This window comes from Triplophysa rosa, linkage group LG11 (genome assembly GCF_024868665.1).
Source record: "Triplophysa rosa linkage group LG11, Trosa_1v2, whole genome shotgun sequence".
In the NCBI taxonomy this organism is placed as follows: Eukaryota; Metazoa; Chordata; class Actinopteri; order Cypriniformes; family Nemacheilidae; genus Triplophysa; species Triplophysa rosa.
The window spans coordinates 22,839,822-22,865,121 of record NC_079900.1 but is presented as its reverse complement, the minus strand read 5'-3'; the positions used below and the strand labels follow the sequence as shown (position 1 = coordinate 22,865,121).

The following is a 25,300-nucleotide window of genomic DNA, read 5'->3' as shown; positions in this document are numbered from 1 at the left end:
CATCACAGACGAGATAACTAACAGAACAGGCTGTACTGTATATATTGTGGAGGTGAGGAGGTGCTGATTACAAATCTGGTGCAGGTGATGAGCAGTAGGGAATGCTGGGAGATGTAGTGCACTGGAGATGACTGATAACAGGGAAACTGAGACAATGTGATGTTTCTTAGTTTTTTCTTGATACACTTTTTTTTGCCATGCCATGCAATATATATGAAAGAGTATCACAACTAGGGCTGTGCAATGATTTTAGTGTAGTTTAACTGCTTTAATGTTTTTTTATGTTTCCCAAAGAGTCTGTCAGTAGAGTTTATGAGTTTAATCTGAGTGAATGAATTCAAACTGTCCATTTCAGTAAATTGATTCTCGATTTAATGCGTGTTTCTAATTCATTAACCATTATGACGAATTTTTAAACACAGATTTTGAAGTGTTTTAGCAAAATGTACACTGTAAAAAGCTGTAATTTTAGAATTTTACTGTTATTTTTACAGATTTTTCTATTATTACTTTTAAAATGGGGGGAAAATATATTACAGAAAATACAGCAAATTTTCAAGAAAAAAATACAATTTTGCTTGAATTTTTTCTTTTACTGTACTTTACTGCCGTCTGCAGCTGTCACAAAAAAATAACGTTTTTACAGGTTTTTTTTTACGGTGTATGCTAGCATATCTCTTGTTGAAATACAAACCAAAAATAATATGCTAAAGAAAACCAACATCTGATCAAACTTTCAAGCTTTTCCAAAACAATGAGATAAATCTTATACATACAGTATAGTGGACAGTATGGGAGGGGGAGAATATTTTCTTCAATGTTTTCTTTTAAATACCACCTCAGGTTAAATTAATTCATCAAAGTATGATATGTATGGTAAATGAAGAAAACACTAAACGTTTATTTGGCGAAAAAGGTATCATGTACCAGTATTAAGGCATATTGGTTGTATTCTAATATAAGAAAAACTGAATATAACAAAAAAAATCTTACAGAAAATAGGCATACATTTAATTACTTTTCAATATACCACAGTCATTCTTCCAGGTCTTTACTCAATATGCTTTTAATGCCAAGTCTTTTAAATTCTTTTTAGATCTGAGCTCCAGTTCACACTGCAAGCACAACTGCATTATTACATATCTCATAATATGTTTGAAAAGGGGGTGTGGACGTTTAAAAAAATATACTGTGTGTAATATAATAATATAATATTAACATTGATGATATTGTTTTGTTATATTGTGTGTTATGTTCCTCAGCTCTAATCACAACCGTTGCCCTGGCATGTCTTCTCTTTAATATATAACTGTAGGCAGTGTGAGTAATCGGCCGGCTGGCTGTAGGTGTCAGTGGATAATTTGTCAGCTTTTGTGGCTGATTTTGTAGCAAGGCTGACTGAGAGTGAGGTGGCCAATGATTCATCTCTCCTTCTCGGGACAGAGTTAGAGGGCTAAACGGCCACTAACCAGCTACACAGAGAGAAAGAGACCCATGCAGATTAATAGGACTATTTGGATGACAGTGTTTTTTCACATGAAGTGGTCCACAGACTATGTTCATGTGAAAGCATTAAAGCCAGGTCACTGGTATAGACTATAGCTGTATGGATGTGGTGTCCAAAAGGTTAACATGACTCAGTAATTGACAGCAATATATACAATCACAGGCAGTTTGTCATAAAAAGAGCTGTCCACTGATAAAGGCCACCCACACACTAAATAAACACACTGAATAATCTGTTATATCACTGGTCCTCATGTCATAAGGGCACAGCTAACAGCATGCCTTGCAGAAGTGCCACAAAGCTACTAAGATTCAGAAAAGCTGAACAGTACCTGCCCAGAGGACCTGCTCTGAGGTTTCTTTCATAACTCAAGAGGTCTGATGGAATTCGCTTTTATTTCATTTGAAGGGGTCATATGGCACGAACACGTGTTTTTCTGTGTCTTTGGTGTGTTATAAGTTGCCCATGCATGTATTAGACACGTAAAACTGCAAAAATTAAAGTTAAAATTAAAATTAAAGATGCATTCTATCTAAAAGCGAATGCTCACCCAGACCTGCCTGAAATGCCTCGTGTAACCACACCCCCACAAATCTACATCAGTTCGTGGTCTGATTTGACTAAGACCGCCCAAATGCATACGCAAGTAAGGTGGGCGTACCTATCAGCACAATTGCTTTGGAAGCTGATGTTCCATATATGGTACATTTCCCTCACACGCTTGCAGCATTCGACCAATCACTAGGCGCTGGTTAACTGGCCAATCATAGCAATCCGTGCGTTTCAGAGAGGCGGAGCAAAGAAGAGATACAAACATGCACGGTATGTGGAAAATACAGTGATTTTGAACCTTACATCGTGTATACACATTGTAATCAATAATATTTGTTTTAGCCGTGTCATATCACCCCTTTAAAGTTTCAAATTAGTCTCAGATGTTTCTCATGAAATAGCTAAGAAGACATAGTAATAGAAACATATGTGACAATTTTTCAAATACATGAAGAGTATGGAGGTGTAAAATAAGTGACTGTAGAGGTAAAATAATCTGGATTTGGGTACATTTGTTGAGAAATGTGTGACTTCATATTGAGATCTTTAATAATATTGACTTTTGATTGCAGACTTGACAAATCTGAGCTCAGTATGTGAATTTTCTTCTCGGACGCCAGGGGACTTGAGCAATTTCCATTTGCTCTCCATTTAATCGTATCGATGTGGCAAAAATGAATCTTATTTGTGATTTTTCTTTTCACTACAGCCTTTCACAAACATTTCTCTAGGTCTAATTTCACCCTAAAGAAATGTTACACAAATAAAACGTTGCTTCTTTTTAAATTATTTTCTTTTAGGACCAATACGATGTATTGTTTTTAAATAATCACACCTTTAGCCAAAGTTCTAATTACCATAATGCATCAACACGCTTTTGTTTCAAATTGTTTTGTAATGACCATTATTCTCAATAGAGATTGCCATTACATTCTCATTAATGCAAAGCAGCATTTTTTCAGTTATAACACTACTTGCAAAGAGGAAAATGTTATTGCTCAGATATTGCTCTTGTATAGTTCAGGAGATTTGACTATTGAGAACTTGAGATCTCTTCTGAAACTCTGATGGAGACATTTGTGAGATTTGTAAAACATCTGAGACACAGATGAAACTTAATCAAAAGTTTCCATTTCCTCTCTATTTAATCTCATTGATGTCTAGGAGAAATAACTGAGATCTCATCTGTGATATAATCTTCATATGGGCGCACAGATATTCTGACTGCAACTACAATTTAAATTACTTTGGTGTGTTTAGACCGGGTATACTGCAGTTTCAGGACATGGTGCTGTGTGTTAATGGAGGAGAGAAAGAAAGCTGTTGGTATGTCTGCTGGGATGGGTGTAGTACTCACAAAACATCTGTCACGCATACTCGCAGCTAATCACTAACATACGGCTCTTCACACTCAAACATAAACAGACAACACATACACACACTAATAATACACACACTGATGCCTATCATCCATCAGGAACATTATACATATTGCTAATACACATTATAATTAGAAAAAGCAAAATTTCTGACAACTCATACATTCGTTTAATTCATTCATGTACCAGACAATTTTTATGTGAACTTGCAAACATGTCCAATCAGATTTAAAGTCGTATCTATGTTACCCACATTCAGTTTCAATAAATGGTTGAGGAATCATTGTTCTCACAGCAAAAACGTAACTATTTTACAATGTAATTGTAATTCGTATGAATTCTAACGATCTCATTTGTACATTTTTGTACGATATGCTTTTGCAACCCGTGCTCACTCCCGACTCGTCACATATTTACGCTCGGTCAGCGCCCCTCAGCGTCACTTTTGAACGCGCAGGGTACCCATTTGGCATCGTTTTTCGACAAACAGGGAACTGCGTTGCTGTTTTCTACATGCTCCAGACTGAGATGCGTGCAATTCTTAGCATTTCATAATTATTTATGGTTTTAATATTTTGTAGCACCTAACCCCAACCTCACCCTAAACCTAACCCTAACCACTTGTCAGCCATATAAAACACAACACGCGAATACAACCAAAACTGACCAAAAGCATTACAAAATATAACAAACAACTCGTTTCGAAGACCTTTTTGCACCAAAGCCGTACGATAACTTTACATGAAGATGCCGTGCGTGTCCGTGAATGCATAAAGTCGGCACCCAATTAAAGATAAACAGAAACAGATAGAAGCAGTCGGTTGCGGGAGCCAATACCGTATCACGTTCAAAGCCAACGAAATGACGCGATCGGTCACGAGATGCGGGACAGCCAATGGCATCGAAGCTGACGTAACATCCTCTGGCGGCAAATTTTGAACGTCGTTCATCACTGGATTTGAGATTTACGGCGGACGGTGATCGCTTTCGCATCTGTTCCTCATACAAATCAATCGTTTCGCGTTAGTACCCTTGGAATATCTGTATTTTTGAACGACATTGTGACTGCTTGTATTATGTGTTTTATTTTAAGATAAATGAACTGTTACATTACTTGCTCAAACTGTCTGAATACTGTCATGTAAAGACAATTATCCTGGATATTAAACTTAAATTAAACCCCGAAACATCATCATTGCAAATTATATCTAATATACATTTTCATAATGACGGTGAAATTCGCGTGCCCTTCGAAATTCGAAAAACGACGCCAATGGGGTACCCTGCACGTTCAAAAGTGACACCAAAGGGTGCTATAATGATGAGATGGTCAAGTAGGATCCAAATGCAACAGTATTTAATATAAAAGTAATATCCACGGAAACCACCGGCCGAGAACAAGGCACGACGAACACATTACAATATAAACAATACCGCACGACGAACACATTACAATATAAACAATACCGCACGACGAACACATTACAATATAAACAATACCGCACGACGAACACATTACAATATATACCGCACGACGAACACATTACAATATAAACAATACCGCACGACGAACACATTACAATATAAACAATACCGCACGACGAACACATTACAATATATACCGCACGACGAACACATTACAATATAAACAATACCGCACGACGAACACATTACAATATATACCGCACGACGAACACATTACAATATAAACAATACCGCACGACGAACACATTACAATATAAACAATACCGCACGACGAACACATTACAATATATACCATACCGCACGACGAACACATTACAATATATACCGCACGACGAACACATTACAATATAAACAATACCGCACGACGAACACATTACAATATAAACAATACCGGACAACTGACACAAGAAACACAGGCACTATATATACACACACAAGATAACAAGACACAGGTTATGGGAAATGTAGTGTGAGATGGCAGTCCGGGTGATGAGATGAGTGCCCTCTTGTGGAGCACGAGGGCACTGCGGCTGACAGACGTTGCGCTGACCGAGCGTAAATATGTGACGAGTCGAGAGTGAGAATGTGTTGGCTTTTGAGCCAGTGGCGAGGTTTAGGGATTGTATGTAATTGTATGTTTTTGTACGATTCACAACGTATTTGTACGTATTTCATACAAATAAACCACCTCGTAAAATAGTTACGAATTCCAGTGAGATCAGGTTGATTATTATTTATTATCCAGCCCTAAGACTGGTTTTAAAAAGTCGCTTTAGTGTACCTGCCATCAAACAGTCATGGTGCCTTAAAGCCTACGCTCAAACCCTAAATTGTCATGGTTACCTCGCTGCCATCATCCCCTGTCGGGTGTCCCGAGTTTCCCTCCCGCTTGGCAGAATTCCTTCCATTCCCATTCGCCTGTCAGCCTTACCTTCTAATGCTATTATGGCATTACGACTAAAGCACACGAGTCATGGAAAACAACAGGTTACGACAGACACGTAACAGCTGCCTCCTGTTTCCCCTTCTATTAATGTTAAATCCCCCTGAGAACATCTAAAGCTGAATGAATGAGGAGGCAGATAAATGTTTCAAAGATGGCTGCATCAAACTGTGGCATTGGCATGTTTGTTGGATGTTAGTATGTCATATAGCTGTTGCAGTATTTGTGTTTTTATTTCATGTTGCACAAATATACTTTAATATTTAACCACGCAGTAGTGTGAACGCATCTAGAAGCAACTGCAGAAGCGTTTTTTTACAATCTAGCCATCTTGCTGACATGGAAATAAATATGACAAGAAGTTGTTTGACCTCTGTATTAAAGAGACTGTTTTATCATTTTCTCTCCGTTTCTCTGTGTCACGATACAATCCATAAATCAACACAGATGTTAATGTGATGATTATGATGAAAATGTCCGCCGTCATACTGAAATCGCTCATTTTCATTCACTTCCACACTTACTCAAATGTTATGTAGTATGTAATCGAACGTGTGAGCGCTTTCAGACACAGGGATTGATCAGCTGGTTTAGGTTTCTTTGGAGCTATAAACTGACACTCATAGGAGCTGCCAAGCACTGGTGACAGTATGTGGGCGTGCCAATTGACTGGACAAGACTGAGAAAACTTTAAGAGATTACCAATGGGTTGTGAAGACAGAAGAGATCACGTGTCCTGTCTCCTGACAGCTACTGTAGTCACACTCTATGAATGTTAGTAAGATAATCCTTTGTGACAACTAAACACTCTTAATACGGGGTGCTTGTTTACATAAAGATAGATTTCATTGAGTACAGCTAGAACAAAAGTAAAAAATGAGTTTTTTTACATGACGTTAGAAAGAAGCTTTTTAGGAAGAACATTCAAAAATTATTTTTAAAATAGTTGCATATATTTACAATATAAACCCACAAATGAAAATGGTCGTTATACATAAGAAATACATATAATGAATAATACAATAATTTTATTTAATTTCTATGATTTTCCTAGTCAGTGAGTCGAAACAATTCTTGATTGTAATATGCTTTATGCTGAACGTCACATTCTGTCATGATCCCACCTTCATAGCAAACTGTATCTTGTTCTGGCCGACGGGATCATGGCAGCCCCATTTCTTGTGTTTGTTTTGGAGAGCACATGGCCATTGATTGTGCATGTTCTCCCCTGTTTTGCGTCTTAGCCCCGCCCCCTTGTTTCCTTATTCATTATCCCATTATCAGTTCACGCCTTCACCTGTTGCCCTCGTTATGCCTCTTTTGTTCCTCTCCTATTTAATGCCCTTGTGTTTGCTGTTTTGCGCTGGATTGTTTGTCTTCATCCCTGGTTTATCCTGTTGCCCTTGGTTTGTCGTTAAGTTTTAGTCAAGGTTTAATTTGTCACAGTATATTGTTCTTGTTCTCCCCATCGAGGGATTTTGAGTTATGTTTTGTCTATGTAAAATAAAATGTCTTTTGTTGAGAGCTGTCTGCACTTGGGTTCTGTTTCCTGTCAGTTCCATGACACATGCAGAAACTGGAAAACAGGTCTCATCGCATGCACTTCATGTCTTTTGTATGCGCTTGTTGAATATAGAACTATTTTACTCGAAATGCCTGAAAAGAGACCAAATATGAGCTTAGTTGCGGATTGATATTTACAAGATTTTTTTACATTTTGCTGTAGGCAACTTCAACATTGCAAAATAATGAGCCAAATATAATTATAAATACATTGTAACTGTCTGTCTGCTGTCAGACACTGTAGTCAAGAGCCTAATACGAAAATATCATTTTATTGAGTGATTTTACTTGTATGATTTTTGTTTGCACACAGGCAGGGTGAAAAATTACTCATGAAGAAAACATGTCAACAAATGTTTGCCATACTATCTGATGATTTTGCTATTCTGCTGCTTGATGCATTCATATTCATTCCTTTTGTTGGCACAATACAATATTCAAGCTCCATTTGCCCTTCAGAAAGTAATTTTTATAGCAGCAAAAAAAGGATTCTCAAATTATGACATTTTACACTACATTGCCAAAATATGCTGAGACCCTCTCCTAAAGTACAATACAGCATACAATAACATTCTAGAAAAATATGTTTTCAACTGTGTCTGGTGTGGAAAACAGACAGACATGAACACCACTGGGTTCAACTGGATTATACCACGGGGCTGTTGAATGCTTCAATCTGATTGGTTGACAAACGCTCCATGGGTATGCATTAACTTTCCGTAAATGCACACCTATAAAGGTATTCCAGGGGCCCGTTTCAGAAAGCAGGGTAAGTGCAAACTCAGAGTAAGTTAACCCCGGAAAACGGGATACTCAGGGTTTTCCATTTCAGAACGCGAGGTATGTCAAACCCGAGACCACGGGATAAGTCAAGCCTGTTTCAGAAATCGAGGTATCTTATACTCAGAGTGAGTAACCATAGTAACCTACTCTGTGAACCTAACCTGGTCGGGAGCAGGTTTTATTCCACAAACCCAGGGTTTGTTACAATCTCCGCCCCCTTTTCGAAGCGCGAGCAGTGTTGAAATTGCCTACGCCGTTTGTTTATTCATTCGTTTTCCTTAATCGCGCACAATTTCGTCACACAGACATTAAAATGGCATGTCCGTTTATTCAGGAACCCGTAGATGAGGAAGCTGCATGAATTCGGAGAGAGTTAAATTTACGTCGGGAGAGAATGGTGAGGCCCCGTTTGGATGTTTTATCATATCCGGAGGATTTTTTATTTGAGCGATACCGTTTTTCTTTACAGTCCATTACATATGTCCACTCTCTGCTTCATCCTTACATCACAAACCTCACTCGTCGGGGCCGTGCTCTTACATCTGAGCAAATTCTTTGTACGGCCTTACGTTTCTTTGCTAATGGTAGCTTTCTATATAACACCGGAGATGCAGAAAACGTTAGCAAGGCAACAGTATGCAGAGCGGTAAGAAAAGTGTGCCTCGCGCTCAAGCACTTTTTGCACATTTTTGTTAAGTTTCCTGGCCACAAACCTGTGAGAGCCATCAAAGAGGAGTTTCACAGGATTGCAGGTGAATGGTGTACATCTTTCTAAATTAGGCTGATCAAATTCTGAACGTCTTGCTGCCACCTCTGGAAGTAAGCTAATAAATTAAATGCCCTTTAGGATTTCCCAATGTGATTGGGTGCATTGATGGCACCCATATTCCCATCATCGCTCCTTCCCAAAATTAGGCCGATTATGTCAATCGGAAGTCCATCCACAGCATTAATGTGCAGTCACACTGACTGTGTCCAAGTACAGTACTCTAATGTCTTTGTTTGTCACTGTGAAGATCATATGTGATGCTGCACACATAATTACAAATGTGGAGGCTAAGTGGCCCGGCTCGGTTCATGACTCACGGATATATCGTGAGTCATCTCTGAGCAACAGAATGGGCCAAGGTAAGTAAATATATGCACTGAACACATGGTCATGTCTGTCTGTCTGTGGAAAAGCACTAAACCAATGTGACCTTAGAGGAGAGACCGATGGCCTTCTGCTGGGTGATAGGGGTTACCCTTGCCAAACTACACTCATAACCCCTTACCCAGAACCTGAGCCAGGGCCCCAGCAGCACTTTAGTGTGGCACACAGCAGGACAAGAGCCCAGGTGGAGATGACCATAGGCCTGTTGAAATCACGTTTCCAGTGCCTACGCTACCTCAGGGTGACCCCTGAAAGGGCTTGTGACATTATTGTGGCATGTGTTGTTCTTCATAATATTGCCATTATTAGAGGGGAGCAACACCCTGCCCTACAAATTCAAGACCCTGAGGAAGACCTCATACACCCTGAGGATTTCCAGGATGGAAGGGTGGTCAGAGATCTTATATGCCGCAATGTCTTTGGACACTAATAAACCACACCAACACAGGACTGTTAAATAAACTCAATTTATTCACATTTCATTTGGTCTTCTTTATTTCCTACAAATCCAAAAGCAACAGTTATGTTTCCTTTAAGGTTGTAAAACTGTTCCATTACTTTGTACACCCACCTCTAGTTTGTGCCTAAGGAGCTCAATTTCCAAATCTGTTTTTAGGATCTGACGGTCCAAGTACACACGTTCTTTATCTGTATTTTGTAATTGTTTAATGAGATGTATCTTAAATAGCTCCTTAACTGGCAACTGAAAAACACAAGACTGAGGTTAGATGTTGGTGTTCTAAAAAAAGTCTGCAGATTTAAACAATGGCATTTACGGAACATTACTGAACTGAGTTTATTTCTGTGTCAGAATTTGATAGACCCTCCTCCTGTTCTGCCATGCTCTGTTCAAAAAAAGAGAAGCATGTCAGTTTGTGCATACGTACCAACTAGCACTCTAGAGGCCTACTACAGAGTGTGTGATTTGGAGATACATCATATGAACATTACCTCTGTAGACCTCTCTGTGTCAGCAGACAAGGTTTCTTCATCCCCTTCATCCTGTGAAGATGAGCATTTGGTGTAGTATTCACTTTTTAAGAATGCCCTTAAATTCTGCTGCATTGGGTAGGCCACTTACCAATGCCTGGGGTTCTGTTGTGACAAGAGGCTCCACAAGGCAAATATTACCATCAGAATATGCTGGGACAAAGAAAAAGGCCAAAGTGAAATAAATGTAACTATCAGAAAGAGCCTGTACAAACCAAGATAGGTAGGCCTCTTACATATTATATCAGTACTTGTATCCTGGGGAGTGACAGGTTCTGATGAACTCCCTCCTGGAATTCCTTCAGCCACTGGTCGCCCAGTGTTGAGGCTCAAGGCCATCTCCTCTGCATCTGTCAGAGGTAGTGGTGCAGGTCCTCCTCCGGTTTTACATGCCTCTGCCTTCTTTCTATTGGCTGAGTAGAAATGAAATAGTCAAATTAATGTCATTGCCCTAATTAAGACATGCAGAGAGGATTTTCTCTGGTGGCCATTGCAACCAATGATGACTTTCATTGGTTGTGGTTTCTAGGACTATACAACCCAGTGCATAGCTGTCTGACAGACAGGATTTAGAAAACCCAGCCATGAATTTCTTGGGGGATCAGGTGCAAGCATGGCCAGTTTTCTGTCTTCTATAGCCATAGTGCTCGGTTCTCATATCCTCACAGCTTTCAAGGCCAGTTTAATTAATATATCAAACATTTCAAAGTCAGGCATCCTACTAGCAAGAGCATTTTATTTCTTTAAACTCACCTGACTGAATGATGTTTTGATATTTCATTTTCAGCTGCTGCCATGTTCTTTTTATTGCAGAAGGATTGCACCTACATGAAAAAAAAAACGTAGGTGTATACAGTATACTGTATATACTGTATAGAGAGAGATAGAGAGAGAGAGAACTAGATACAATTCACATTTTGACGGTTTCAACAAAATGAATATAAAAGTGATTGACAATTAAACTTACGCATTGACACAAAGCAATTTTCTCCCACGCTGACTCTCTTTCATTTGCTGCTGCGGCTGTGTTGCTCTTCTTTGGAAAAATGTGCTCATATTCGCTGTACGCTTGTAACAGTACCTCCAATTCGACTGGCGAGAAATAAACAGAGCGCTTTTTGTCACGTGCCGTTGCCATGGTGAATCGTGCTATCTTGCTCAATTGATGATGGCTTTTTAAAGCCATGGTGTGAGCGCGTAACCTAGGCTGAATTTACTCAGAGTGGATTGAACTAATTGAAATCACCTGTTCTGAAACCGAAAACTCAGAGTTGCGATTCTCTGAGTAAATCAACTCAGAGTTCACATTTTAACTCGGTGTTGGTTGAACCTCCTTATTGAAACGGGCCCCAGGTCACTTCGCCAAGTTCACCTGCACCACCAGGGGGCCCCCTTGAGTACCGAATCAAAAACACTATAATGCAAACAAGACGCTATTTTTTTTACTTTGTATAACAACGCGAAGCAAAAGAACAAGAAGGCATGTGTTTTTGTACTATTTCAAAGTCTTATTTTGTTTTGCCAAATGCAAGTACAGATTTACAAATTCAGTATTTGTCCACTGGCATACAATTGGTTTGACGTTGGACGTTTTATAGTCGTAAAGATAGGGAACGTCTCCAAAGTCATATACACATTAAAATACACTTTTAGAAATGTATTACAATAAACTGTTAAATTATTTGTAAATATTGTTATTTTACTACTTTGCGTTGCCAGCACCACCCGATCCTGTAGATTCATCCTTTACAATATTAGGAAAATCAGACCTTTCCTATCCGAGCATGCTACGCAAGTCCTAGTCCAGGCTCTTGTTCTGTCCAGACTGGACTACTGCAATGCGCTACTGGCTGGACTTCCAGCTTGCACAATCAAACCTCTACAGATGATCCAGAATGCGGCGGCAAGAGTGGTCTTCAATGAACCGAAGAGAGCGCATGTCACTCCTCTCTTCACTAAGTTACATTGGCTCCCTATAGTCGCTCGAATCAAATTCAAGACTCTGCTCCTGGCCTACAAGACCACCACTGATTTGGCACCCCCTTACCTTCACTCGCTAATGCAGACTTATATACCCGCCAGATCCCTACGCTCTGCAAACGAACGACGTCTTGTGGTGCCATCCCAAAAAGGTAAAAAATCTCTCTCACGTACCTTCTCGGGATCGGTTCCACATTTATGGAATGATCTGCCCGCTGCAACAAGATCAGCAGATTCTGTAGCCATCTTTAAGAACCGTCTGAAAACACATCTCTTCCGTCAACACCTGACTGATCAGTTCTGACTTCTCTTTTCTACTCTTTCAAAAAAAAAAAAAAACACCTTAGCTCTGTACACTGTGGTAGGTTATGTGAGACCAAATTTCTTTTATTGCACTTATGCTTTTTGTTGTCCTTATGTTATTCCAATTGCTTCCATTGTTTCCCTCATCTGTAAGTCGCTTTGGATAAAAGCGTCTGCTAAATGACTAAATGTAAATGTACTACTGTATGGGTTTATACACAAAATATACCTTTATTTAAAGCTCAATACCATTTACAGGCAGGGATGGATCACTGACAGGGCCAATGGGGCAAGCAGGGGCGTAGCAAGCTTTTCAAAAGTGCGGGGGATGGCTGTGGTTTATTTGTTAACAATAAAAACAATGAATACAATGACAGAAGGGTACAAAAGGTATAACATACAAGATATAATAAGCTTCCCATTTAAATGAGTGATACTAGAAAAGTATAAAAACACACTCGGTGCTAAGCTTGATAGTGACATGGGTCTGACAGGACTGTGACTGCTAAATTTTGCTTACTTGCGCCTTGAAAAAAGGAGATATAAAAAAAAACACCCACACAAAGCTTTTTCTCTGGTGGTATAAATAATGTAACAATTTACTGTTTTTAAACATAAAAATAATATATACTTTTCTTTCATAGTTCTTCAACAGGCATGCAAACAATGACATCATTTCTCACTTTTTTCTCCTCAACAGGTACAATCAAACACAACAGGTAAGTATCCACAAAAGTATTCAGCTAATCAACAAACAATGCTCAAAATATCAAAATCAATTGCACTGGCAATAAACCCATAAATACACTGCTTAACAATGACAAATTGTCCCTCCTCCTCGTCAATTCCCTGCCTTCTTCATCACAGTTACTTTATACATTGCATGCCACATACATAACCGAATTTAGCTAGCTGCTGAACAATATCCCAATTAGCAATTAGCATTAGTCTAAAAAACGAAATATAATACAGAAAACACTCGACATGTCAAAACATAAACAGAACATTGTAGGGTATGGTCGGATCAAAGTTTACCATCTGTGATCGTAAAACAGTAACCTCTCAGCAGGACTACGACCAGGCACCAACAAGTCTGGCCAAATGTCCTATTCTCAACACCTTCATCTAAACCAGGACAGATTCGGATACTCTCCCCTAGACTTCAAAGGAGGTTCTTGGGGGAGGACAGGACTGTTCACCAAAGTGAGAAAAGCCATGTGGCCCCCAGGGACTGAGAGCCTCAAATTCTTCCAAAAGAATGTCTCTTTCTCTTTCCTTAGCCACAAAAGACTGGTTTAAAGTGTATACACATGAATCTCCACATTGTATGCTTGTCTCTATGTTATTCTCCTTCACCTATAACCTCAAAGGCATATGTGCTTAGTGGTATTCTGTGTATACTTACATTCTTGTCCAAACTACAGGTCAATGTAATTGTAACCCCTTCATGTTTCATATCTACGTGTTTCCCTTTTCATGTCTTAGAATATGGTGTATAGCACAGTAATGTACAGTATTTTAAACCATACTCATTTTATTCTATTCGAAGTCTATTCCTGCTCCAAACTCCCAGGCGACCATAAATGCAAATGAGTTAGTGTGCCGGACAAAGAAACATGTTTTCGCGCCCAAAACTATCTCATCGCATTGGATCGCCCACCTTGGAGGGGCGTGACGCCCTCTGTGTTAAAACATCTGAACACGCAGGAAAGCTTGCTCTTTTGTGTATGTTCGTTCGCTTGGGTGCGTTCGCGCTCCTGCGCGTTCGCTCGTTCGTTTTCTTTCAACCTCTCGAGACCTGTCTCTCCTCAGAGATAGCCTCTTCCAGCAGTTTGGGTCAGCTAAATCCAACGGACTCCCGGCTCGCTCTGAACGCATCAGGACCCTTTGATACGCGCGCCAGCACGTGTCCCGAGAAACAAAGAAGCCAATGCAAGTATCTGAACTATTGCTAACCGGTTGCGTATAAGCTTTGCCCCTTTTAAATAAGGAGATTTGTCCTTTATGGTTCGTGCAGATGTGAATAGCTGATTTAATACTGCCCTTTTCTTTGCTTTATCTATTTTCTTTCATTTTCTACTGTTTTACGTTTTTATGTTTGTTTGTTAATGTTTGGTCCTTGTTAGTAGTTGGTTTTAGTTCCCCCGTAGTGTAGATAAATAAACCGCATGTGTATCCACGCTCGAATTGTTTCTGTGTTTATTTATCACATTTCAACGTCACTTAAACTGCTTGATTTCGTTAAGATTTCTGAAGTGGTACTGTACTACAGTAAGAGTACTGTTTTTCCAGGCCAGGGGAGTAATATTTCTTAGAGTTGATATATGATCTGCTGATCACTCGGTGGACGAGTGTATTTAGTTTGTCGCTGTTATTAGCTCTGCTGCATCAGGTTAAAGTGTATAAAATAATTAATGGTTAATCACAATTAATTATACGTATGTTACTGTGGTTAAACTCATAGTTTCCCCGAAATACACTACAACATCTTCCCAAACACATATCAAGCTTATTTAAAAACCTCGAAAGCATAAACACTCATTCAAAGTACCTGGAAAAGGGAGATATAAATAACCATAACCATAAGTTCCCGCCTCCTCAGCGCGAGCTGACCGATAAATCTAACACACCAAGAGAGGCGGGACTTAAGGCAGAACAGCCAATCATCAGCCGGTCACACTCAAAGTCGGTGTCATGTTTGAGAGGGAGGGGAGAGGAGGCAGCCGCAGCGAGTGCAGACATAGAGCGGCCAGAGAAACGGAGGAGCGACTGCTGTAAGGCGTTTGTGCAAAACTGCAGAAAAACTGCAGAAAAAGTGCGGGTGTTGAACCCTCTCACCGGGAAAAGTGTGGTAGTGTGGGTGTTAAAACACCCACATCCCCCACGGGTGCGACGCCCCTGGGGGCAAGTGCCCAGGGGCCCTTAACTACCATGAGCCCGAGGGGGCCCTGGGCTTCACGGTTGCACCATTCAGTTTGGTACTTAAAACCCAACAACAATGAAAACAAATGTTTATCTGTTTAATATATGGGTCCCATAGCCTATACAAGGCCTCCGTGGATACCCTGTAAAAAATGAAATGATCAACAAATCATGGCAACATTTGATATTATGTTTCTTTAACTTATTAAATTAAATTTAACTTAATAAAAATTAACTTATTAATTAAATTACAGTACATTTAAATAGCATTTTCTGAATCTTTTGCTTGATGATTTGATGTTTACAGACGTGACAAAGGGGCATTTTACGGTGAGAAATCATTTTTTTATTTAAGTGATGCAGTAAATACGTGTATATTTGACAGTTATGTAGAGACTTGGCATAGGCCAAATGGTCGGAATCATTAAAAGAAGAGCCATAAACCCCCTCCACTCTCTTTTGGTCTTTTGATGTTGATATCAAGAAACCTGGACAGAGTCAGGCTGGATTTAGGTTGGTGCTCTCACCGAAAGTGTTGATAACCCTTTTGTTTCTCTGTGGGATATTTTACGACTCCTAAGCTTCAAAGCAGAGGTGAGAAGTCTCTCTCTTTTGTCTCACCTGGAACTTAACATCTGAGGCTATCCAGAGAAACTTCTCTGACAAATGGGAACTTATGTGATTAAACTGTCCTTTTATATAAATATATCTAAATATCTAGGTTATATGTTGTCGCTCTTGCCATTTTAAATAATCTGTAACTGTTAAATAGGCAAGTTTAATTCAGGCTTTGTCTGTATTCGTACATCCGAATGAATCATGACTTGATGCAATTCAAACCTAGCATATTTGATATATAAATGTTTGTCTTTACAATTCCTCCTTGTTTATATATATTGTGTGACCATAGAACACTTTATTTTCATTATGTTATAATTTGGACTGGTATTTTGTAAAGTTGCTAGGAGGTCATAAAGAGGCAAATTAGCTGTTGAGTGGACAAAGAACCTCTTCCCTGCTCAACTCCGATTGGTCGATTCAAACTCAGGTGGGCATGCCCTCTCACGAGGTTAAATATCGAGCCTGCTCTGAAAACGAAGCTTGGCCTTTTTGCTCTATACCTGCCCTCATCAGAAACTGGTTCGTGGCTTCTCTTCAGAGACTGCCCTTTTCCCCCACTGGGGAGAAAGAAGGAACAATGGACTTCTGCTGCCTCGCACACCTGGCTGAGCCATGCGGCTGATCACGAGGCCCGGAACTTTTCAGCAGGACTGCATTCTGAAACCTTTTGAACAATTCCATCTCTACACGTGCATACGGATTTTGGTCCAGTACAGAGCTTGCAAGTATCCGATTCTATATATAGAATAGCTGCGTTAAGTTTGTACCTCTTTGTTAAAGATGATTTTTATTGGTGTTCAGAAATCGCTGCCATGCTCTCTCTCTTCTCACTCTTTCTCTCTCTGCGCTCCCTAGCTCGTTTGTGTTTCATGTTTTATTGTTTTGTTTGGACGAATGCATACAAGTATTGTTATGCTTTATATTACTAATCAGAGACTGTAAAATATGTATATTTAGTAACGATTATTATACGTATTTTCCTTTGAGCTAAACTAATTCCTTGACTGACAGTGATGTTATAAATAACTCATTTCATGGATGTGATCTTGATAGATCTGGTGGAGAACCATATGAGCTTAGCTCATCATTATTTTAACATGCAGCTAAAACCGCTACAGTTAATTAAAGACGTGTTTCATACGCCTTAATTTGGTCCATTGTTGATTTTTCGCTGTGTAGCTAATATTAGACTTCTTATAGATAATCTATTAGATTATGTTTAGCGTAGTGCAGGCCTGATGCAGAGCGAGAATGCTTCGAATATTCATTATCATCTTAACTTTCACTTTCTATAGCTGTGAATGCGCATACAATTCTGAGAGGGGGCCCTTGGAGGTAACTGGCCCCGGGGCCCTTTGAAGTCCTAATTACCATAATTTGCTTGTAAAAGAGTTTGTTTGACAGCTAGATGGTTCCAGAGCCACGCGTTGCTTTAGGTAAAGGAATATTTAGATGTGAATCAAAATGTGAGTTTAATTTTATACTTCATTGTTCTTACTGTCAGTTGAATGTTTTTTTTTTGTCTCTCAGTTGTAATTCATTTAAGCGTGTTAATTGATGTATTATTTTTATTTCTTATTGTTTACAGTTATGTTGATCTAATTTTAACTATGACAAGGGCCCCTCACAAAGGTTTGCATAGGGCCCCCAGATGTCTGATCGGCAATGCTGATAACAAATATAATTTGATAGACCTACTCTTTCAAAAGTTTGCATGATTTTTTTTACTGCTGATGGTAGAAACAATACGAGGAATAAATAATTCATTATCACTGGCTTTTCTGTCACATTACCCCAAACACGCCTGTGGTGTGGTAACCGTGGTATAAGGAATAATTGACGACGGGACGTTCAAATATTTGAAAGTTAATGCATACCCCGAGGTGGTAATGCGGCCACTTGTTCCTACATTCTCTGAGGAAACAAGAGTTGTGCCCCAAATGACATACTATACACTATAAGCACTTGGACACTATGTACCCTTCCCTATCTCCTATGAATTTTTGAAAAGTAGTGTCGTCCCAAATGGAACACTTTTTAACTAACAAGAAGTAGAAGCGGTTTCCCAGATGTCAAACACATAACATTTACATGTATGCATTTGGCAGACGCTTTTATCCAAAGTGACTTACATTGCATTATACTATACATTTGTTTCTGAGTATGTGCAATCCCTGGGATCGAACACCCATGACCTTGGTGTTGCTAGCTCCATGCTGTAACCACTATGCTACAGGACAGCTCATAACACAGGTGTGAATAAAACTCAATTTGTACATTATACCTTAGATTTAATTATTACTTGTTTCATCCAACATGACCTCAATCATCATCAGACTGAAGCCTAATTCTCTCTGCAGGTAAGCTTTCATCAAACAGTGAGTGATAGTCCTGCCTCCCTGCCACTATGTCAGTGTCCAGCTCATGTTTTCTTATCTCTGTGTGAGAGTGTTTGCAATACTGCCCCTCATATGTGAGAGGTGTGGTGTCAGACAGTCAGTGTGATCACTGGCAGACAGTCGGTCAGTGCAGCCCCGTCTGAGATGACCCTCATTAACAGACATCAGTTTCAGAGGCCAGAGTCACGCTCATTTCATTTGTGGAGCAGAATCCATAAATCAGCATGACTTATGATGAATCCTTCTCACTCGAAACACCATCTCAGGTCAGTGACAGCCGAAGGAAAATTCACATCAAAACATGGGAGGAACTGAGTGACACTGAACTCTATCAATGGAATAGAAACAGGGTCTCTCTCATCCACTGGCACAATATAATGGCTCATTTTGGATTTTCACTTAAGATTTTGTGGCAAAAAGAATGGATTTCTACACAGTTAAATGTGTTACACATTTTGTTGTATTGAGCTAAAGGCAGGGGCGCAAAAATGGGGTATGCAGTATATGCGGTGCATGGGGTGCCGCACAAGTGGGGGCGCCATTGTGCCAAAATATTATTTAACTTTTTTTAAATAAAACGTTATAAAAAATATAACGAAAAAGTCATAATCTAAAACGTTTTAGTTTCACTTTTGTCTAGCATTTTAAACGAGTTCAATAAATATATAATTTATTTAATCAAGTTATTATGTCAACCAATCACTCTTTCACAGTCAAATGACCAAATGGATCGAGCAAAGAAACTTCCCAAAGCGCAGAACAGAACATGAAAATGAAAAGTAAATTGACAAGTAAAAAACAAGTTATTTAACGTTGCCTGAGAGGTAGTTCATATTATAATACAATATCAGGTCACCTCTAGGCCTACATCTTTGGCGCTTATAAAATAAATCTATGTTTGTGAAGGAGCTTTATAATTACATTCGGGAGAGTCTGAGACGGTTGTTAAAGCTGTTAAGTCTCCCACTATTCTTCATTAATCGTCGGACGCGTTTTCCCCATATGACGACGCGAGCTGTGCAGTTTGAACGTCAGGTCCGTGTCCTTCACATAACGCGAGCAGTTGCGTCTTCTGCAAACAGCGCGCAGCACAGAGCACCGGAGATATTGCGTGTGGACACTGAAACAGCGCAATGATTGACAGGATGACAGAGACAAGAGCGCAAAAGAACGTTAGTTAATAAAAAATAATTTGAGCTTTCAATCTAAGTGAGTTTGTCTTTGTTTTACTTTAATTATGTTTTCATAAAATGTGAACCACTAACTAAAAATGCTTAAAGCAAGGGGAAAATCCAAAGATTTTTTATTTATTCGCCTTATAATATCTGTTATCCATCTTATTTCGTTTTTTCAATAATATTTGAATTATATGTAAATGCACAGTAAAGGTATGTTTAACATAGGCAAATTTTATTGTTGTGTTTTTATTAAATATTAATGAACCACAAACTAAGAATGTTATAGGCCTAAGTGGGAAAAGAACAAAAAAATACAACGCGAGTATATCATGTGATACGTCTTATTCGTCTTATTCTGATAATAATAAATAATGTTAATAATACTTTTTGTTGAAGGAAAGGGAATAATCTATATATAACTTTAAAGATCAAAATAAGTTTATTTCCTCATCAGCACATCTCTAATGGGCTACAACTCGATTGTTACTTATATTTGGGATATTTAAAGAAGTTTTATTATTTAAAACTTGACAAGTTTTTTTGTTAAAGGTTTTAAATGTCAAAATTCTAGACTACATAAGTGAAACTCACTTTTCAAAGAATACAACAAATAGCCTTATTTGAAGTCTTAGAGGCTGTGTCCACGGCCGGCGTGTTTTCAATTGGTTCCTATGGAAACGCCGCGCTTTTAAAAAAGCCATCAGCTGACGGTTTTTTTCCCGCTCTGCGCTGGTGCTATGCGTTTTTTTCACGCTCAGCGCCGGCGTTCGACCGATCGCCCTGAGTTGAAAAATGCTCAACTTTGGGCAGAACGCTGCGCCTGCAGCGGGCGTTTTCAGCCGAGCTCCTGCCGTTTTCAGCCGCGTAAATGCTCGGTGGACACAGCCCCTTATTTGGTTATTATAAGCAAAAGATCAATTTAAAAACTGTTTAGCCTGTTATCCGATTAATCAAAAAAACAATCGTCCAATTATACGGTTATTAAAATAATCGTTAGTTTCTGCCCTAATTTATTGTGTATGTCAAGCTTTATGTACTTTTACTACTTTTTTAGATTTTTTAGATTTAGATTCAATTTATTGTCATTGCACATGTACAAGTACAAGGCAACGAAATGTGACCTCTGCATTTAACCCATCCAGAGAGTAGTGAACACACGTACCCCCGGAGCAGTGGGCAGCTATCACTACAGCGCCCGGGGAGCAAGTAGGGGTAAGGTGCCTTGCTCAAGGGCACCTCAGTTGTTACCCGCCGGCCCTGGGAATCGAACCGGCAACCTTCTGGTCATGAGTCCGACTCTCTAACCATTAGGCCACAACTGCCTACTCTGTTACATTGTGAAGCAGTTGGAAAAGTGTTTCTGTAAAAGGAAACCTTTATGCTTCTGTTATAGATGCAAATCTGATTGTCACCTTCACATGATGTAAAATAGAATGACTCCAAAGGTAATATACAACTTGTCTGCAGATTTTTTATTTGTTGTGTGTTTTCTATATTGGGGTGGCCGATGGGGGCGCCAATACTGATCTCGCATACCCCTCAGAAAATGTGCAGTTGCGCCCCTGGCTAAAGGTATCACAGTCTGAAAGCATGATCATAAAATTATTTCTCAGACATACAGGTACAACAGGTCTGGAATATGTTTGTCATTAGCTGTATTTCTAACACCCATTCAATTGCACAAATTTAAACTGTGAATTGAAAGTAGGCTCAATGGAAACACATCAATATCGCAAAACAAAATAACCCTCGCACAAGGTGTTTTTTCAGGCCATACGAAAAAGGAATCCCTGCGTCTGAAATCGCCTACTTCCATACTATATAGTAGGAGAGAATCAGTATGAGTCATGAATAGTATGTCCGAAACTTCAGTATGCAAAAAACAATAGGCGAGAAATACCCGGGTGGATGGTCTACTGCTTCCGGCCAACGGCCCTGTTTCCGCCGAAATTTATGAATGTGCATCGGATGGACACTACTCCATCCCATGATGAGCAATCGTTAAATTCCCCAAAAAATAGAATAAAAAACAGCGTAAAATAGCAGAAAACTTTATGGCGGATGTTTGTTTTCAAATGGAGAGAGTTTCTTTGAACTAAATAATGTTTTTATCAACGCCATTATACAGGTTGTTGTTAATACGTCATACTGTAGGTCAAAGAGCATACGGGTCACATGACAATAATACATGGCGGATGCAGTATGTCCGAAATGTATTCATACTACTCCCACTCATAGTATATAGAACGTACTGTTTTAATAGGACTTTTTCGATAGGTAGGTACTCATTCAAATTCAGTACGTACTGTCACAAACTGCAATTTCGCATTTACAGGTCACTTGGCGTACGTAATTTCATATTTAACCTCCCAGAAACACCTCATACGTGGCCACTTCCAAGAATGAGGGCTTTTCCTTTCCATTAATGATTGGATAACAAACATCTTTGATTCAAAATAATGGCAAGTGCGGCAAGTGATCGGTCTCAGTAGCCCTTGGCTCTTTTCCATTGCCTTCCAATCAGAGCCAATGTGTGCTGTGATGTCATCCATTCATTGAATCTCTGACCGGCCATTGTCCACTCTGCTGTACATATATCAGCATCAGTTTAATGCATATTGCTGCACATACAGTACATGTAGAAAGCTGATGTGTGATATCTGTGTAGAGTGTGTGTGATATCTAGAGTAGGCGATGACCAATACACAAGCCGATAAGTAAACTCCACATATATGAAAAGGAAATGGCTCTCATTTACAAAGTTCCCTTTGCGGGTCCATTTATGAAATATTTAGATAATTGGATTGTGCTTTTAGTGCAGCGCTGTCTGGTTTGTTTCACATTTACATTGGCACCTTTATCCCGCAAATATCAATATTACAGATTTTCACTGGATAATAACCATTAGTGATAAAGGATGAAGCTCTGACTGAACGGTGCACTGGACTTTTCATCCTACAGGTATGAGCGAATTGCTTTCAACACTCTTGTCTTTACTCTTCACCTCCTCTCTGACACATGACTAAGCCTTTGTAGATTTGAGAGCTAGAGGAGTCGATCAGTCATGGTTAACTCTGAACAAATGATGCTCATTCATTCGTTTAAAACGCTTCGTGCAAAATGTTTCAGGCTGTCTTGAGAAACAGGTGCACAGCAGTAGTACATATGCCGCTGTGAGCAATACAAAAACATGTACAGCAAAATCGCCAGTGTTAAAAAAAGTCAAATTAACTCTCACGGTGTATATATAATCCACACTTGGATAGTGTGGATTATATATACACTATGAGAGTTAATATGACATTTTTTAACACTCGGGATTTTGCTGTGTGCTGTTATATTCACAGCTAAACTCGAAAGGCTTGCAGTTCCAACACAAATGCTGTATGTAAAATGATTTTCTAGTTTCACATGACACCCAATAGGTCAAAACACTTTGCTTAGCAAACATGTAATGTATGCAAAGGAGACACAAACAACATTCCTGAATAATGTACTCGCAGTACCACATAGTCATAGTTCTCCAGTGGTATTTACGGTGAAATTGCATTTTGAGGTGTGCTGTATCCTTTTGCGAATATTACTATGATTTTTGGGACATTCGTCACCCCCACCTAAGGCAGCGCAAATAATGAATTTTTATTGTTTCTCACAGACAATCTGCTAAGAATGTAGTCGAGGCTGGAAGTTTTTTAATCTCCGGCTTCATCTCCTATTGCGGCAACAATTAAGAAAAGTTTCTCAAAGCTTTGTGATTCCATTACAGCCCTGGGGAAGACTGAAAACGCTAGTCCTCTGGTGTAATAATGAATTATCATTTCACGATTGGGCATTTTTATGTGGTAAGTGGATATTTTTATTGTAACGAGAAGGGTTTTTACTTTATACATCAGCTTCAGAAAACTTCCCCCAGCCTGCTGATCGAGTTAAGTAGGGAAAATCCACTCCTTGGCAACACCTAAAGCCTCTGATCCGTCTTTAAAACATTCTCGAACCGCAGAGCCACAATCACTGGCCTTTGATCTATAGAGCAACCAGCAACAGCAAATGCAATTTGAAATTTAGATTTCTCATATGTTTGATCTGATTCCAGTAGCTACAGATGGACTGACAGTATGATAGATGTGCTATGGGAGTGAAAGGTCATTCATTCGGGCTTTCTAGGCGAAGGAGGGTACATCAGTGTCCAGACTTTAGGGTGGTGGTGGAGAGATAGAGAGCTTAGATAAGGAAGCAGTCCACTTTAAACGTCTTGGTTTTGGTAGAGGACTCATTTTGTGACTATTTTGTGTAAATCTTGCCCTCTTTATGTCTGTGGTTACACTCGCCAATAAAAATGGAACCAAAAGAGACTAAACCCCCGCTGGTATCATTTCTCTTTTCCATCATATAAACCTTTCCAAGATAAAACTGGAGTAGGTCAAGCATAACCAATGGTCACAGAGTGAATTAAGCATGCAGTTTGTGAAATATTGATGCAAATGAGTATGACTGTGTATTTGTCATTTTAAAAGGATAGTTTATACAAAAATAACAATTATTTTCTTAATTTATTGCATTTATATGTCATTTCAACCTGTATGACTTTCGTTCTTTTTCAAAACACAAAAAAATATATTTTAAAGAACGTTGGTAACAAAACGATAATGACCTCTGTTGACCACCAATGTATGGTCACAAAACCACTGAAACATTTATCAAAATATCTTCTTTTGTGTTCCACAGAAGAGTCAAACTTTTTGAATGACAATAATAAAAGTGAATAATGATGACAGAATTCGTAATTTTGGGTGAACTATCCCTTTGACGCTTGGTGTGAAAAGTATAGACCACTTAACAAGATGTAAATACTGGTCCAGAGGCGCTTTGTTTCATTTTTATTTATTTGATTTTTTAATCTTTCATACATAATTAAATCTTAAATATAATTTAACATTTGATTCAGTTATAGATGTTCTGTTTTTTTCTTCAAATGTTTGTGTAGTGTTAAAAAACTAAAAAAGGAAGTTCTTGTGGACCAGCGTTGGACAAGCGTGTCACAATCCACTCCCATTGTAAGCAGAAAAAGTTTTTTAAAAAGTCTCTGTTTTGGATTAAAAAAACCAGTGGGGGTTCGAACGACATGAGAGACAGGATATACACTACACTTTCTTATTGGGGTGGATTAACCCTTTAAGTGCAAGAGAACTTGGTTTTGTAGGCAGTTTGTGCATAGATTCGCATTTGTAGGCTGATACTGGATTTTCTCACTAATGGGACCCAAACGGTTAGAGTAGATCTTTGTCGGTAGTGACTGTACTGTAGCTTTCACAGGTATTCCCCAGGGGCGTGTCCTCTCACCCCTCCTATATATTCTTTATACTGAAAAGTGCTTCAGAAAGTTCACAAATTGACTTAAAATTGCAGATGAAACTATGCTAGTGAGTCTATTGAGTACAAATGAAATGTCTCGGTGCTGTTATAAATTAGTATAGTCTTTCAGTCACCTGCTCCTGTAAACAAATGGTCAATGGTCAAGCTGTTGATTTAGCAGATAATTACA

General features: G+C 39.1%; 1 protein-coding gene across 1 annotated transcript in view; it reads left to right on the top strand.

The window, feature by feature from the left end:
- LOC130561778 (putative nuclease HARBI1) overlaps nt 1–9,795 on the top strand; it is a 38,133-nt gene extending 28,338 nt beyond the window's left edge. The window contains 4 exon segments of the mRNA XM_057346350.1: nt 8,584–8,964; nt 9,060–9,196; nt 9,229–9,340; nt 9,419–9,795. Of these exon segments, the coding sequence (XP_057202333.1) occupies nt 8,584–8,964; nt 9,060–9,196; nt 9,229–9,340; nt 9,419–9,795 (1,007 nt within the window).
- The last annotated feature ends 15,505 nt before the right edge of the window (nt 9,796–25,300 follow it).